This window comes from Saccopteryx bilineata, chromosome 1, assembly GCF_036850765.1.
Source record: "Saccopteryx bilineata isolate mSacBil1 chromosome 1, mSacBil1_pri_phased_curated, whole genome shotgun sequence".
NCBI classification, from domain to species: domain Eukaryota; kingdom Metazoa; phylum Chordata; class Mammalia; order Chiroptera; family Emballonuridae; genus Saccopteryx; species Saccopteryx bilineata.
Genome location: NC_089490.1, coordinates 271333903 through 271350256, shown reverse-complemented (window position 1 = coordinate 271350256; position 16354 = coordinate 271333903). Strand labels below are relative to the sequence as shown.

The 16354-nt window shown below is 51.6% G+C and overlaps 1 protein-coding gene across 2 annotated transcripts in view; it reads left to right on the top strand.

The window, feature by feature from the left end:
• Nucleotides 1-16354, top strand: part of SLC6A3 (solute carrier family 6 member 3) — a 37375-nt gene that overhangs the window by 8584 nt on the left and 12437 nt on the right. Inside the window, exons 5-11 of one of the 2 annotated variants that reach the window (XM_066243321.1) lie at nucleotides 6519-6657; nucleotides 7572-7706; nucleotides 9364-9467; nucleotides 10817-10941; nucleotides 13599-13711; nucleotides 14887-15015; nucleotides 16113-16212. In XM_066243321.1, coding sequence (XP_066099418.1) covers nucleotides 6519-6657; nucleotides 7572-7706; nucleotides 9364-9467; nucleotides 10817-10941; nucleotides 13599-13711; nucleotides 14887-15015; nucleotides 16113-16212 — 845 coding nt within the window. The remainder of the gene's footprint in view (nucleotides 1-6518; nucleotides 6658-7571; nucleotides 7707-9363; nucleotides 9468-10816; nucleotides 10942-13598; nucleotides 13712-14886; nucleotides 15016-16112; nucleotides 16213-16354) is intronic. The other variant, XM_066243324.1, reaches the window with a different exon arrangement.

Sequence of the window (16354 nt, the reverse complement as noted above, 5' to 3'; positions counted from 1 at the left end):
CACGCCTGACCCTCGGCGTTGCACACTGGGTGGCCCCCACCACCAGCAGGCCTGTCCCTCTCCTCAAATGTATTCTCTGAATGCTTTCTGGCACAGTATCAGCTCTTGGCTTCCCCTCCTTCCTTAAGGCATGAGGCAGGGTGTGGAGGGCCCTAAGGGACTGCTAAAAGGATCGGGTGTTTTCTTAGAGCATCATTAAGAAGATGGTGGTTTGGGCATGGGGGTTGTGTAATGGGCTTATAATGTTTCTTTGTTTTGTATTTTTCTGAATTGAGAAGCAGGAAGGCAGAGCATGTGCCTGACCAGGATCCACCCGGCATGCCCTCTAGGGGGCAATGCTCTGCCCATCTGGGACACTGGTCCATTGCTATCAGAGCCATTCTAGTACCTGAGGCAGAGGCCATGGAGCCATCCTTAGCACCCGGGCCAACTTTGCTCCAATGGAGCCTTGGCTGCGGGAGGGGAAGAGAGAGACAGAGAGGAAGGAGAGGGGGAGGGGTGGAGAAGCAGATGGGCACTTTTCCTGTGTGTCCTGGCCAGGAATTAAACCCAGGACACGCCTGGCCAACACTCTATCACTGAGCCAACCAGCCAGGGCCCAGGCTTAGTTTTTAGGAAGACACCCACTTAGGTAATTTGGGATTAAACAGAGTGAAAGTGTCCGAGGAGAACAGGGAGGGAGCTCCCATGATAGGAGAGAGAGAGGCCTGCCAAGAATCCATGTGGCTGGCGGAGGGAGATGGGTTGGTGGCTTTCGTCTCGTGAAGCTCACAAGAGGGGTGAGCTGGTTTCAGAGGATGGGACTGGGAGAAGGGTCCACCACAGATCTGTCCCATCGATTTCTATATCATGGGAGTGGGTGTATCCTAGAGAAATGGAGGCACAGGCAGAGTTGCCTGTGTATGTGCATTGGACTCAGTGTGACAAGCAACCAAGAAATGATAGGATTGTTTAAATCTGTAGAAAATCAGAGCATTCAACAAAGTGATTTTGCTGTTCTTAGAGGCAAAACAAACAAACAAACGTACAAACAGACACTGGCCTGTTTATTACTATGTTTCCTAAATGTCAGTGTCTCATTAAGAGGCCAAGGCCAAGGGGTGTGTGCCCTCACCCACGTGGCCCCACTGTCAGGGTTGGTGTGTGCTGGAGAGACTTGGTGGGGAAGCCCTGCACAGAAGGCAGCCCCGCAGAGGTGGCTGTGCTGAGAGCTGGGAATGTCCTAGTCAAACCCTGCCACACGAAAGGACACTCAGAGACAGCTGGTGCTGGATGGAACTGGGTTTCATTTATCATTTTGCCAACAAAATGGTGGCCCAGTGGTCAAGCTAGCATGATTTTTACAATTTCAAGATGGGTCTTAGTGCCACTTAAGACATCTGGAAAGCTTGAAGAGATGTCAAAAGGTGCCGAGTGACACTGTTTTGGGACTGCTTATCATTCATTTAGCAAGTGTGGAAAGAGTTCATTTATCTAAATGATTTTCAGATAAGAAAATTAGAGGGGGGGGAATGGTTATGCTAGTGATTTATGACTAAGAACGCTAGAGGGAAAGAATATATGTGATTCACGACATTTAAAAAACCGGACTAGTGAAATCTACTTGTAAATCTACATGCAGTCTGGCAGAGAGATGTCGAGACAGGAGGTTCTCAGGCCCCCGCTTCACAAAGGGGCGTGTTTGCATGAGCAGATGCTGCATGGTGGCCGGAGGTGATGGGACAAAGGTGGGACATCTGAAGAAGGTTTACAACAAAGTCAGGGGTTAGTGATGTCCCTGAGCCCTGGTGTCCCTCCCCAAGCACTTCGCAGATGGTTTTATTAGGAGTGGTGGCTAGGTTTCCCTGGAACAAGTCCCTGTGGCCATCAGGCCTACAGGTCGGGGTGTTCTCTGGAATCTAAACCAACTTTATAAGGTGGATCCTTGTGAAAAGGATTGCATGTTCCTGCCAGCACATATAATTAGGGAGCTCACCATGACAGGCCATGAGGGCAAGATAACTGTACATAAAATAGTAAAGCTCTAAGTCCTACAGTGGGGGTGTATGTGGCTCTGTCACTAGCCCTCAGGGGACTCCAGTCCCTGTGCAATATATCAAGTTAAAACTACCATGCTAACTGGAATGTTAGCAAGGTAGATCTGAAAGGCTTCGCCATGCATTTAATTCCAGGTCCTCAGAGAGTAACTGTTGGTCTTGACAAAATGACCAATCCCTGTTCAGTAGGAAGCACTCACACCTTCCTGGACCGAGCTGTGCAGGCTCAGTGCAGTTTTTCCATGTATACTCCACAGACTCTGTAAACAAAACTCTCCCAGACAAATGAGAATCCGCAGGACTGTGTCCCCAGCTCCTGGCGGTTCCGGCAGCCTTTCTACAGCAGCTTCCTCTAAGGCAAATGAAAAGAAGCAGTCATAGTGGGGATGACTCCACCAATGTGAGAACTCAGCCTGGAGACTGGATAGTGAGAAACTTCTAGCCCATGAAGTATTCTTTATTTTCATTCTTCTTATCTGATAGAAACCCTTTAGTAGTCCACCCTCAATTTACCCATTTTAGAGAGTCACCATTTCTCACCCACAACCTCTTTCTTTATTAGTCCCTATACTTGCTGACCCTCCATCTGCAGTCCCTAGTGGGTGTGCATAAGAAAATGGATAGGCTCAGAGCAGAAACAAGAAGTTTATGGCTGTGACTCCAGAATTATAATGTAGTGAACACAGTGACAGATATAAAATCTGAACCAGGAAAGGGTATTTGGGTTCTGGAAGCCCCAAAATAGGCCCATGATTTAAGATATCCCTCAGTCCCATAAACACTCACCAATACCAGCTTCACCTACTTTCCAGGATAAATTAGAAAGCTACAAATCTAAAGCTACAAATTTACCTCTAAGAGACTGCTTTAGCTGCCTCTTACAAAGTTCCATATGTTGTATTTTCATTTTCATTCAGTTCAAAGTGTTCCCTGATATACCTAGTGATTTCTCCTTTGACTCATGAGAAATATTTGGAGGTTTGTCCATTTTAAAATCTTTGGAGGTTTTCTAAATATGTTTTTGGTAATGACTTCTAATTTAATTTTGATTTGGTGAGATAACATACTTAAAAAAACTTTATTATTTCAGAATATACTGTGGCTTGTTTTATGTCTTAGCATACGGTTGGTACTGGTGAGCGTGCCATAGCAACTAAAAAGAATGTGTGCCCTCCTGTTGTAGCATTCAGAGTTGTGTGTCAGCCAGGTCATGTTGCACCTGGGTGCTGTGCAAGTCTCCTTACTGGTTTTCTACTTGTTCTATTGTTACTGAGAAAGGGGTGCTAAATCTCAACCATAATAAGTAGGTATGCTTATTTCTCTTCACAGTTCCATCAGATTTTGCTTCATTCATGTATTTTGACGCTCTGTCAAGAAGTGCTCATATGTTTGTGAACATCAACTCTTTGAATTGGCCCCTTTTCGTTATGAAATGTCACTCCTGGTAATATTTCTCATTCCAAAGTTGGCTTTGTCTGATATTAATGTGTATGATCACCCAAACTTGACCGTGAGTGGTGTTTTCTATTGGTCTATGCGTGCACCATTCCTGGTGCTCCCTTACCCTTGCGCTATGCCAGGTTTCCATTTCATCTGAAGAATTTCACTGAGCGTTTGTTATAGGTCAGACCTGCAGGCCATGGATTCTCTTAGCTTTCTTTCCCACCTTTTGTATTTTTAATCTACATGTGTCAGATGTCAGATTTAAAGTGGGGTTTTTGTAGACAGTATAGAGATGGTTCTCGCTTCTTTATTCAGTCTGACAACTTCCGCCTTTTAATCAGTTTCCAATCAGTAATTATTGGTATCGTTGTCTGTTTTTTTCTTTTATTTTTTGTGCTTTTAATGTCATATCAAAAAATCCATAGCTAAAAAGAAAGAAAAACAACAACAAAACCAAACCAAGGTCATAGACACAGAGAACTGATTGGCAGCTGTCAGAGGTAGGGGATGGGGATTAGAAAAAATGTGCAAACTGTTTTTTGTTTGTTTAAATAAATTGAATATTTTTAATATTGCCAGTGTATAAATACACTGCCAAACCCAAAGTCTTGAAGATTTACACCTGCGTCTTCTTCCTTTTCATGGCAGCCATCTCCCCCCAGGCAGAACATGGGTTTGGAGTTAGGCTGTCAGGTCAAGGTCCTGGCTCTGCTGCCGGCTGACTCTGGTTGGATGGTGGTCTTACCCTCTCAGTCCCTGCGTTCCTTGTCTGTAAATGGGGCAAGACTGTTGCAATGGGGGTGCAGTGAGACAGTGCAGTGAAGCCCAGTGAGTGCCAGGCAAACCTCAAATGCTCCTTTATCCAAGTCCAAAGACCATGACAATAAATACAGAAGCAGAAGAAATGCAGTAGAAAGTGGAAGTGTTATACCTTTGCCAAAGCTGGTGACATTCCAGGCCATCATGTTTGGTCCTCCAGGCAACTTACATCCAGAAATGTCTGCGTCTCAGCCCCAAACCACCTTACCCAGACATCTTTTTGTCATCTCCCCATGTGCTTGCTCTTGGGAAGCACCTGCCCTTCCCTGTGCCCTGCGGGGTCCTGTTGGGACTGGTGTGGTTCCTCTTCCTGCCCGAGAGTGTCTGTAGTGTCCCATCCTCTGAAGTGTCTGTGGGATTTCATATGACTTTAAACGAGGACTTTTTAGTCTTGGATAAGAGAATTGACCAGTGTAGACGAGGTGTTGATTCTCAAAGCAACTTGAAATGTTTAAGGTGAAACCAGCGTGTGCAGTGCCCTGGAAGCAGCTCCATGAGTAAGTGTCCAAGGGGAGCCGCATGCTCTCTCCCCAGCCACGTCTTCTCAGGCCTCAGAGGCTATAGACTGCCGCGGGCCACTGCTGTCCTTTCCCAGGCAAATGGATAAGCGGCCATCTGCCAACAGGCTAGGTGTACAACCCAGGCTTGTGTGTGCATGGTGCTGAGAGGATGCCAAGGTGTGGCTGGACTGAATGGAGGGGTTGGTCTGAGCAAGGGATATGGTTCCAAGGAGACCTCTCTCATTGGTGAAATGAGGTTTCAGGTGATAGGGCCTGGCTGGTGGCACCAGGACAAAGTGGGGAGGGGAAAGCATGGGCAGCAGAAACAGAGCCAAGGCTGAGGTGTGAGGAAAAGGAGATGAAGACGCTGGGAATTCCACTGCCCCAGGTGATGCAGGGTCCAGGAGGGCAGGTCCCAGGAGGGCAGGCCGGGCACAGCAGGCTGAGCAATGTCCCAGCAGTGCCCGCCCCGCCTGCCCGAGAGCTCTGCATCCCCACCTCATACTGTGCATGCAGTGGGCAGCCGCCCCACCTTCCCCAGGAGCTCCGAGTCCTGGCCTCACACAGTGCCTGCAGCGGGCAGCACGGGGGGTGGGCTCCTTCCACTGTAGCACATGGCCTGTGCTCCGTAAAGGAAAGACGATGATGACAGTTCAGACAGTGCGTCTGCCCCGCGGGCCAGCCTGGGCCTTGCTGGGTCCTGGGCGGAACAGGAGTGCTGCGCTGTGCTCTCTGTGCCTGTCACAACCTCTCCTGTCCCAAGACTAAAGAAAGGAACTTTTCCAACGTAGCCCCGTGATGCCTGCAGCTGGTGGAAAGCTCTGGAAAGCTGGGGTCTGTGGCATTCTCCCACGAGAGTCAGGAAGATCTGCTCAGACTTCAACAAGTCCAGGCAGGGACAGCCCCTTTCACAACACGGCTCTTCCCCCGCTGGGGCAGCAGCGCAGCGTCTGGGTCAGCTCTGACTGGCAGTCCCGCCCGGGGAGGTGAGGCGGCAGGTGCACAGTGGACACAATGGCATCTTTCCCTCAGGTCATCATGAGAATTTAATGAGATACTGTGTGGCAAGTGCTCCAGACCCCTGCCTGGCCCACACAGAGGTCTCCACTGGCCACTACTTCTGTCCCTTTCCACATGACCTTACATTCTGCCCTTATGGTGGACTCCCTCTACCAGATGGTTCTTGAGCAAAGCGAGAGCAGACACCTGAGTCTGTTACCTGCAGGTTTCTCCTCAAAGCAGCTGGAGAGCTCTCATCAACTGTCACCTTAGAGAACAGCACAGACATCTGCTGCTTCAAGTCCACTCAGCCTCACCCACGTAAAGGGACCCGGGACCTTCTGTGGGCAGCAGCGGCCACTGCATTGCTGGGCACCTTCACTCTGGTTACTGTAACACCTTCTTTCAAAGACCCAAGATGTCCATTCCCTCCTCCCAGCTCCAAATGCAGGGTGCTGAGAGGCCAGGGCGGGGCCTCTGTGAGTTCCGTGGCCTTCCAGCATGCCACGCCCATCTTCTCTCACCTCAAGGGTGGACCCTGCAACTCAGCTAGGACTGGTGGGCCGGCCCTTCTGGGTCGAGGTCTCTGGTCCTGCCAGGCCGGGTCCTTTCTGCCATGCCAAGTCAGGGAGGAGGGTCTCTGGGCATGCTCCGCTGTCCGGCTGCAGTTCTGGGTGGGGAGGCACTGCTTCTCTGGGACCCCACTCGTGTTCCCCTCTAGGCGTGGTGTGCTGCACCTCCACGAGAGCCGCGGCATCGACGACCTGGGCCCTCCCCGTTGGCAGCTCACATCCTGCCTGGTGCTGGTCATCGTCCTGCTCTACTTCAGCCTGTGGAAGGGAGTGAAGACTTCCGGGAAGGTGAGGCTGCAGCTGAGTCTCTGCAGGAATAGATCAAAAGATGCTGCCTATTGACTTCTTCCCCATGGCGTGTCCCACATTCTGAAGGCATGTTCTTGGGTCCCCTGGATAAACAACAATGTGGACACAGGGCCATGGTTGGGGTGTGGACAGGGGAACTGTGGTTGGGTTTAGGAGTGGACAGTGGTGGCTGTGGTTGGGGTGGGAAGTGGACAGGTGGCCATAATTAGGTTGGGGAGTGGACAGGTGGGTGAGGTTAGGTTGGCAAGTGGACAGGTGGCCATAGTCGTTCTGGGGAGTCAACACATGACTGTGGTTAAAGAATGATGTCATGGCAAGCATCCACAGCAGAGTGCATTCAGCATTAAAACAAGCACAACATAAATGGGTTTTTGCTGATGAAAATATTTTGGTTATTATCTGGATACCCAAAGCAATTTTGACCAAAATGTGTTCATCACTTGTGATAATAATGTAGTAAAGTGCCAACACGTAGGAACCTTTTGATAGTGATGGTGCCTTTCCTTCCCCTGCCCCGCAGCCCGAGTCCATCCTTTACACATAATCCAGGTATACATTTGCACAATCAGTGAAATTCACTCGCATCTCACTCATCAGAAATTCAGCCACTCCCGCCTGCTCCTACTGTGACAGACCAAACACAGAACAGGAATGTTCCTTCCTTGCCAAATGATTTGTCCTCTTTAATCCCTGGGAAAGATGCACAGGATAGAAGTCATTTATAGTCTCGCCCCAGGGAGCATTTGCTGAGCCAGCATCCTGTGAATGTTTGGGATGTTGGGTTTCCCAATCAGAGGCCACCTCTTTCTCAGCACAAACCATCAGGGTGACCTTGTGCCCACTCCCTGCCAGCAGGTGGCCTGTGTAGCCCGGTGATGCTGTCCTCTCCCCAGGTCGTGTGGATCACGGCCACCATGCCATACGTGGTCCTTTTCGCCTTGCTCCTGCGAGGAATCACCCTTCCCGGAGCCATGGATGGCATCAGAGCATACCTAAGCGTTGACTTCCACCGGCTCTGTGAGGCGTCTGTGAGTATACCCACCACTCTCGGCCCTGAAGTCCATGTGGACTGGCAGTCACGGTGCCAAAGGGGCCCCCCTTGTTTGGGGGCAGGAAAACCCAAAGGCAGCAGCTTGGTTGGAATTTCTCATTTGCTCTAAAAATCCAGCCAGTGCTGGCTGCCTTGTTGTGTGTGAGGTCTGCAGGACAATGTGCACACCTGACCCCACCCTCTGGTTCAGAAGGGGGATGTGTGGGGATAGTGGGGAACTGAGTGGACCAAGAGAAGGCAGTTAGGGGAGCAGGTCACCTGCTGGGTCTCTGCAGGAATAGATCAGAAGATGCTGCCTATTGACTTCTTCCCCGTGGCGTGTCCCACATTCTGAAGGCATGTTCTTGGGTCCCCTGGATAAACAACAACGGGGCATAGCCCAGACTGTGCCAGACAACTTTGCCCCTCACCTGGGTTACAGTCCGGGGCTCCAGCTCTCTGTTCATCGGCCCAGCAAGGCTGAGACATCTCAGCATTGCAGGAAGCAGAGCTCCCTCTTCAGGAAGCCAAAGCTCCACGGTGAAACACCCCAGGTGCCCACAGCATAGGAGCGCAATCTCAGCCACATCATATCAAAAACTAAGTCCAGAGTCAGGCTGCAAAGGAAGAAATACTTGGAGACAGACTGCTGAAGGGAGAAGGTGTGGGCGGGCCATGGAGTGGGGTCTCCTGAGAAAGAGAAAAGGAGCAGCCTTGCAGAGGAACAGCCCAGAGGCGGCAGTGGCCACTGGCGGGTGGGTGTAGGGGTGATAGGAATAGTAACTTTCGAAGGGAATGGTTGCAAATGCAGGTGGACTAGATTGGAGCAGATGGTGGTGCTCCAACAGCCACCAGGGGAGTTCAACTAGCTGTGGAGGGAGTGTGTGGCCATAGGGGATGGTCCAGGCTGGGGGCAGGGGCCCTTTGGAAGATGGCTGCCTCATGCGGCTAGGTTGCAATGAGAGGCAGGTATAAGGCTCATCAGGAAGGAGCAGCCCTGAAGCAGAAATGGGAAGGAATGGGACAGCAGGGTGAGCAGGAATGGCCCCAGGTCCCCAGGAAACCCCCGGAGGGAAGTTGCTGCAGGAGCCATGGGAGGAAGTCTCCTCGAACAGGACACCCAACCTATAAGGTGAGGACAATGGTGGGTGACAGCAGTGTGGCGCTTGGGAGCCCACATGGAGACAGGAGGTGAGGCCATGACACTAGACACATGTTCCACGGGTGTGAAGAAAGGGAGCGGGATGACTAAAGAGAGAGGAGATGCCGCAGAGGCCCCGGAGCACAACGCTGAGCTGCACGCAAGAGGAAGCAGCCCTGAGGCCAGCGTTAATTCACAAGTTAACTGGCTGTGTGGGAAAGTGGTACCAATAGTCCAAGAGAAATCGCAGAGAATGCACAAAGATGCGGCTCCCTTTTCATCACACTCCTTCCGGCCAGTGACATGGGAAGGTTTATTCGCTGAGATCCATTATTTGCCTCTGACCATGGAGTTGATAATGATGTTGAGTTTAAATTCAGCTCTGTTCCATGGAGCTGGAGGCATCTCAGCTGGGGATACCGGCAGGGAGGACAGGGAGCGAGGCCTCGGTGACAGCTGGCTCTCACTTCCTGCAATTATCTCTAACAGCCGCTTGTCTCCCTTCTGGCTGCAGGTTTGGATTGACGCTGCCACCCAGATATGCTTCTCGCTGGGTGTTGGGTTTGGGGTGCTAATCGCCTTCTCCAGTTATAATAAATTCACCAATAACTGCTATAGGTAGGTCCTGAGCTCCCATCCTGCCCCCTTCCATAAGAGGGTCTGCAAAATCAAGGGGTCATCACTGATATGGGGGTGGGTGTCATAATATGTCCCTGGCTGAAGGGAGGGGAAAATAAGCTGTGCATGCAAAACCTCTGGGCCAAAGGGCTTTTTAAGTGGAAATTAAAATGAGGAAATTACGGGCAAAATGTTGATTCTTGCTTTAAGGAAGATATTGAAACACGTGGAGATGCTTAGCGCCTCCCTGCAAGGAAACCTCCTAGATTACAGGAGCCCCAGACTCCCCCCCCCCCGAGACTCCACACCTGCTTCCCTCCTCCACCCCCTCCCTGCTTGTCCCCTGCTGCCCTCCTCCTCCCAAAGCCCAGGCTCAGGCTTGTCACCCAGATTTCCCCACAATAAAGCATCAGCATGTGTCCTCTGGTCTGCACCTGGCAGTGTGGGTCCCAGACCCTGTGCAGAGGCACCAAGGTGATCCATCGTCAGGAAAGTGGCGGCATCATGTGCCCACAGCCTGTTAGCATCTCAGCTACGCCGTCGGGCCCAGAGTGACCTGCCTTACCTGCAGCCACAAGCTGGATCCAAAATCCTTCTAAAAACGGAAACAGAATTTATCTGCTTTCTTTGACCTTTGCAGGCTCACATTTATATCTTTCATATCTTAAGGATAAAATGGGGTAAAAATACAAAGACAGTGTGCACAGCAAAATGACCAGACAGACTTCTGCCTGGGCCCCACAGGGGGTGAACTCTGGATGGCTGCTCCAAAGAGAGCTCTGCCCGAACCCACCTGCACCCCCAGGCAGGGCACTCTGCCATATACTTCCATGTAGCTCCCAGGAAGGCTGACCCCACCCCCATCTTCCCCTGCTCTCCCCTGGTCCTCAGAGTGGAGGCCCCAGACCAGCAGCACCAGCCCCCCAAAAGCAGCAGGAAAACAGGTCATCTGGAGCCCACCAGACCCACCCCATTAGATCCTGCATCTGAACAATGTCTCCCCTGCCTGACAACCCCCTCAGCACAGAGGGGGACCCTCATGGCTATTTATTCTATCCACCCAGAACTCCAGTGTTGCTGGTGGGAACTGTCTTGCCTTCAGCACTAAGTCATTTGTCCCAAGAGCATCTTGTGCAATATATAGGCAAATATAATGGTTGGTCACCATAGTAACATGCCCAGAGCCCAGAGCCTACAGCGAGAGATCCTGGGTGGGAAGTCTCACCCCCACAGGCAGGGTGGCCAGAGGACAGGCTCTGCGGCTTGTGGAGAAACAGACACAGTACATTGAGAACAATGGAAATTGCAGCTGCTTCCGAGCGCTGGGACGGGGTGTCTTGTTCTCACAGAGATGCCATCATCACCACCTCGGTCAACTCCCTGACGAGCTTCTCCTCTGGATTTGTGGTCTTCTCCTTCCTCGGGTACATGGCCCAGAAACACAACGTGCCCATTGGGGACGTGGCCAAGGATGGTGAGTCCCCAAGGGCAGGCTGGGGCCCTTAAACCTCCGCCTGCTCTAGGGTAGTTTTCAAAAGGTGATTTTTTTGCAAAATGAGAGGGAGACGCACAGGCCTTGGTCAAGGGCTGGACTCACTGCAAGACAAATACCTGGAAGCAAGACACCTCTAGCACCGCCTCCTCCCACTCCCGCCCCTTTGTGGGACAATGCAGCCAGTGGCTCTTTGTCTCTTCTCCGCATGCTTCTTGCAGAGGCCACTTGGGCTGCAGAATGAAGGTCTGGTTCCCTAGTTACTTTGGATCCCTGAGTCTTTGTTTACACCTTGAGGAGGGACGAGCAGGGCTGGCAGAGCTGAGCTGTTCCAAGCAGCAAGGCCCTGGGCTTCCGCGTGTCAGCCAAAAAGAAGCTGAGTCGTTTTTGACATGAGCAGCTAATCTGTCTCAAAGCTTTTGCCTCTATGCACCCAGCAACCACGACACGTTTCGACGGGATTTGGATAGCACTCAGAGGAACCCCTGGACCCTCCAGCACAGGGTGTCTGAGCACTGGGAGTTGGCAAGGTGGAGGCTCGGCCCCAGCAGGAAGTGTGCCAGGCAGGGGAAGCTGGGAGGCTGGGCACAGATGCCAATGCTGAGGGGGGACTCTGATTGCTGCAGCCCCCTGGGCACTTGGGGGTCTGCTTGATTCTAGTTTGTGATGGAAACCGTGGCATAGGCAGCGTGAATGGGATCAGTGCAGGCTGCAGGCCTTTTGAGATGGCCGCACCCTTTCCCCTGCCTTCCAGACTACTCAGCAGGTGGGCAGTGAGGGACCTCCCCTTGGAGACTACCCCTGGCTCAGGGACACCTAACTTGAGCTTGGAGGCCTCATGGTGGCTGGGAAGTCCCCTCTTCTGCTGGAGCCGCTCCTTAGACTCAGAAAGCCCTGTGAGTGCCACTAGTGGACCTTCCTGGGTCCTTTTACTCTTGAGTCAGTGAATTTCAGGCAGGGGAGCAGGGGACCCACTCCACCCATGCCCTGAGCTCTCAGCGGGCAGCCTCATCATCCCATCGACTCCTGGAGAGTTGAGCTTTAAGACCTCCACTTGGAAAGTAGAACACAGAGAATCCCAGACCCAGACCCAAAAGGACTCCTCTGAAATTTCAGAGAAAGCAAGGGCTGGGATGAAACCTCTGCATGTTTTCAAGCACATATATTTTCCTCTAGGAAAAAAAAGAAAATTTAATAAAGGTGGGAGAATGGGAACAGAATGCAAATAAGTACAGAAGAGTGAAATTTACTCACTTGCATTTATGCATTTCACCGTCCTCTTTGCCCTTTATTATGATAAATAGCAATAACTTGCCAAAACCTCTATTAACCCCTGAAAGGAAAGCTGAATGTCTTCTATGCATTTACATGACAAGCAAAGTAAATGTCATTTATGGCTCTAATTCTCAAGAAAACAGGGTGAAATGTTAACTCAGGTACAGAAATGAAAGGTGAGGGTGTTGACATTAGTTCAATGGAACTGACGCATATCTTTCTGGGCTCCTGGCTTTATGACATTTAGACTTTAGAGCATCTCAAAGAGCCACCCCCAGGCCCTGCATTGGAAACGGTGCCCCTTCCATGGCCCATCAGGCATCGGAGCCCACAGCTTGACCTCAGGGTCCATTGAGCCTCTGGGAAGTTGGCCTGTCTCTGGCCTTTGTTGCATGCTCTAGAAAGACCATAAATACCCCGTTCCTGGCTGGTGCCAACACAGGCCTGTGAGAAATCAGAAAAGCTTTAAGCCACCTCTGTCAGCTGAAACTCGGCAGGCAGTGCTAGTCAGCTAAGTGCGCATACTCTAAAGTTGACCATGAAAGCAATCGTTACCAGTTTCCTGTGAGTATATTTTTTACTTTGGGATCATTCAAGGCCAAACTGCATCTCATCTTAGGTGAATCCTGCTGTTCCCATCCCCCTCTCTGTCCAAGCGCACAGCATTCACCTCCACCCAGCCCCCACCTCTGGGGATGAGGAGCAGGTGTGGTTGCCCACAGGACCTGTCCTGACCCAGCAATACCAACCCCAGGATGTAAAGGGCAGATCCGGGAGAACTGGTGTGCGCACAGGAGCGATGCCTTCCCAGAGACGTGCCAGACAGCATTCCTGAGTGTGGTCTCTGCATTCAGTCTCTGGTTTTTAAAGCTCACACTTAGAATAGTTTATGGCACAGGAAATATTTACAGTGCATCGCTCATGAGCCACAGTGTGTACAACCATGTGTGCACAAGTGTATCGCTCATGACCCACAGTGAATGCAAGTGTGTGAGCATGTGTGCTTGTGTGTCTGTGACCTGGTCAGGAAGAACAAACCCAGAGGGTCTCTGTGTGCTCAGGGACACAGGCAGGACCCCAGATCTCTTCCCTCTCCTCCTCCAGATCCTCCACAGCTGGGATAGGGGTGATTTGGGGCATGGCTGTGGCCACTGAGAATGGGGCAGGTGAATCTGTCTCCCATTGGTTCTGTTTCCATTCTCTAGAATCCAGGGCCAGGGGCCAAATTCACAGGAGGGAGGACAAGAGAGGTGACAAGGGGAAAGATTTTGCGCTGGAAAGAGGCTGAACTGGCCTATTGAGGGCAGGGGAGAGGGTGTAAATGTGAAGTGACACTGGGTGGCAACCACAGGTTCTGCTTTCAGGACCAGGCCTGATTTTCATCATCTATCCAGAGGCGCTCGCCACGCTCCCGCTGTCCTCAGCCTGGGCTGTGGTCTTCTTCATCATGCTGCTCACCCTGGGGATCGACAGCGCTGTGAGTGACACCAGCACTTCCCACGCCCCACCCGTGACAGCCGGGCTCATCTGCAGCCCCAGACGCTCCCTGGCAGTCCCCTAAAGTGTCTGTGATCACACAGATCTCCACAGGTGGGGCAGAGAGGGGTCCCACAATTACTTGAAACCCTTCCTGGGATGGGGTGTTCAGACCAACTCACTCCTTCTTCTTTCATTTTGGGACACCAGCTGCACCCTCTGCCTGAGCCACCATGGACCTTAAACACACATGAAACTAGAGGCATGCACAGGAAAACAGGGTGACATGAGCACACAGAGTCAAGGCAGGCTCATGACTCATCACTTTCCCTGACCCCTCCGCTGCCAGGAGAGATGGCTGCATTTGCAATGTAGGGAGAAGTCTCCAGCCATAGTCCAGGCCTGGCCCACACATAATATCTTATGTGTGGTCCTTTGTGTGTGTGTCTTTTGCATGGGTGTGGGGGTGTGTGTAGTGTATGCTAGGGGGGTGGACTGTGGGCCCTCATTCAGCCCTGGGCCCCCTAGATTCCCTTAGCTTCCTTCCCCACTGCCTGCTCATGACCAACAGCTACTGCCTCAAGGTCCTCATGATTGGCCCTGTTCACCTGAGCTTCCTGGAAAGTGCAGAGTCCACCCCCCCCATAAGGACACTGATCACACTGCTCTGATCACACTGCATAGCTCTCCACCTCCTCTCTCACCAGCCCAGTCACTGGCCCTCGGGTGGACCACACCCTTAGAGAGCATGTCTGGTGGGTTTACAGCCATGGCGGCACTTCCTGGGGGAGGTGATATGGACAGAGGGGGGCAGAGGGTCCCCAAGCAGCCAGGGCCATGTGGGCAACCCTGAATCATGACACTCAGAGTCAGGAAGGCTTTGTATGTTAGTCACATGACACTTCTCCCCACCCAACCCCAAGACTTCATAGTGGCTGAGAAAGTGACCACCTGTGGATGGAGTGTCCACCTGCAGTCTTCTCTCTTCAGTGGCCATGTCACGAGAGAAGCCCTTGTGAGAGTTATCTTGTCTTAGGGCATTCTGAACCCTGGACACTGTGCAGTTCCCACTCAGTGTTCATTTCCTGGTTGAACATACACTGAATTACATGTAAGTCACACCAGGTTGTGGTGTCAGGTGCCCCCAGCACATCCCTTGCTCTGTGTTGTCTGCAGATGGGCGGGATGGAGTCGGTGATTACCGGGCTCATCGATGAGTTCCAGCTGTTGCACAGGCACCGGGAGCTCTTCACCCTCTTCATCGTCCTGGCTACCTTCCTCCTTTCTCTCTTCTGTGTCACCAATGTACGTACAGGCTCAGCTTCACCTGAAAGTGTCTCATTAGCACTCAGCACTGGGTGGCATAGCTGGTGCTGTCAGGCCAGACAGAGCCACAACTTTTCTAAGTTCTGCATCCTCCCAAAAAGCAACACTCAACTTGTATACTTGAGTATCCATGGTCACACATGAAGAATATGAGGTCATTCATGGTGCAGCCATGGTCTCTCTCTGGTAGCTGTGGTCATATTCAGGTAGTCACGAGCACACTCAGGGTAGCAGTGGTAACATGTAGCAGCCATGGTCACAAGGAATAGCCATGGCACAAGTAGAACTTGGCTTAGAGTTACTTCAGTACCTGGACAGCTCCCTGGGAGGAGCCTTTGGCTAAGCCATCTACCTGTTCGATTTCTGGGGTGCAGGGTGCCTAGGCCACCCCCTCTCCCCATAGAGGCTCTGCCAAGCTTGGCATTTGGTTGCTTTTATTTCTTTTTTTTTTTTTTTTTTTACAGAGGCAGAGATAGACAGGGACAGACAGACAGGAATGGAGAGAGATGAGAAGCATCAATCATCAGTTTCTCGTTGCGCGTTGCGACTTCTTAGTTGTTCATTGATTGCTTTCTCATATGTGCCTTGACCGTGGGCCTTCAGCAGACCGAGTAACCCCCTGCTGGAGCCAGCGACCTTGGGTCCAAGCTGGTGAGCTCTTTGCTCAAGCCAGATGAGTCGGCGCTCAAGCTGGCGACCTCGGGGTCTCGAACCTGGGTCCTTCCGCATCCCAGTCCGACGCTCTATTCACTGCGCCACCACCTGGTCCGGCTGGTTGCTTTTATTTCTAATGGCACTTGAAACCCTGAGAAAGGAGAAGAGAGGTCGTCTCTATTATTATTGTTATTATTATTATTATTATTTTGTAATAGACGCGTCCATAAGAAGTTGCATATGGATTGAATTTTAGTGACTCAAATCGAACTTTATAGGGAATAAAACAGAATCTGTCTGTAAACGGAACCCACAGGCCAGGTCTATTTTGGGGAAAAGCACTTGTGTGGGCAAGGCTTTCCGGGGCCAGGCACGCCACGCCCGGGCAGCTGGGCTTCAGCAGGCGCTCCCTTCTCTTCCAGGGTGGCATCTACGTCTTCACACTGCTGGACCACTTCGCAGCCGGCACCTCCATTCTCTTCGGGGTGCTCATTGAGGCCATCGGGGTGTCCTGGTTCTATGGTAAGGACAAAACTTTCCCTGGAGGCTGGTAAGCGTTAGCGGGTGGAGGACCTAGCCACTCGGCCATGCCTGTGACTGGCAGGGCTGGTGCCTCTTGCTTTGTGGTGTTGCTTCCTTTCCGGTAAATCTGGCTTGAAAAGAG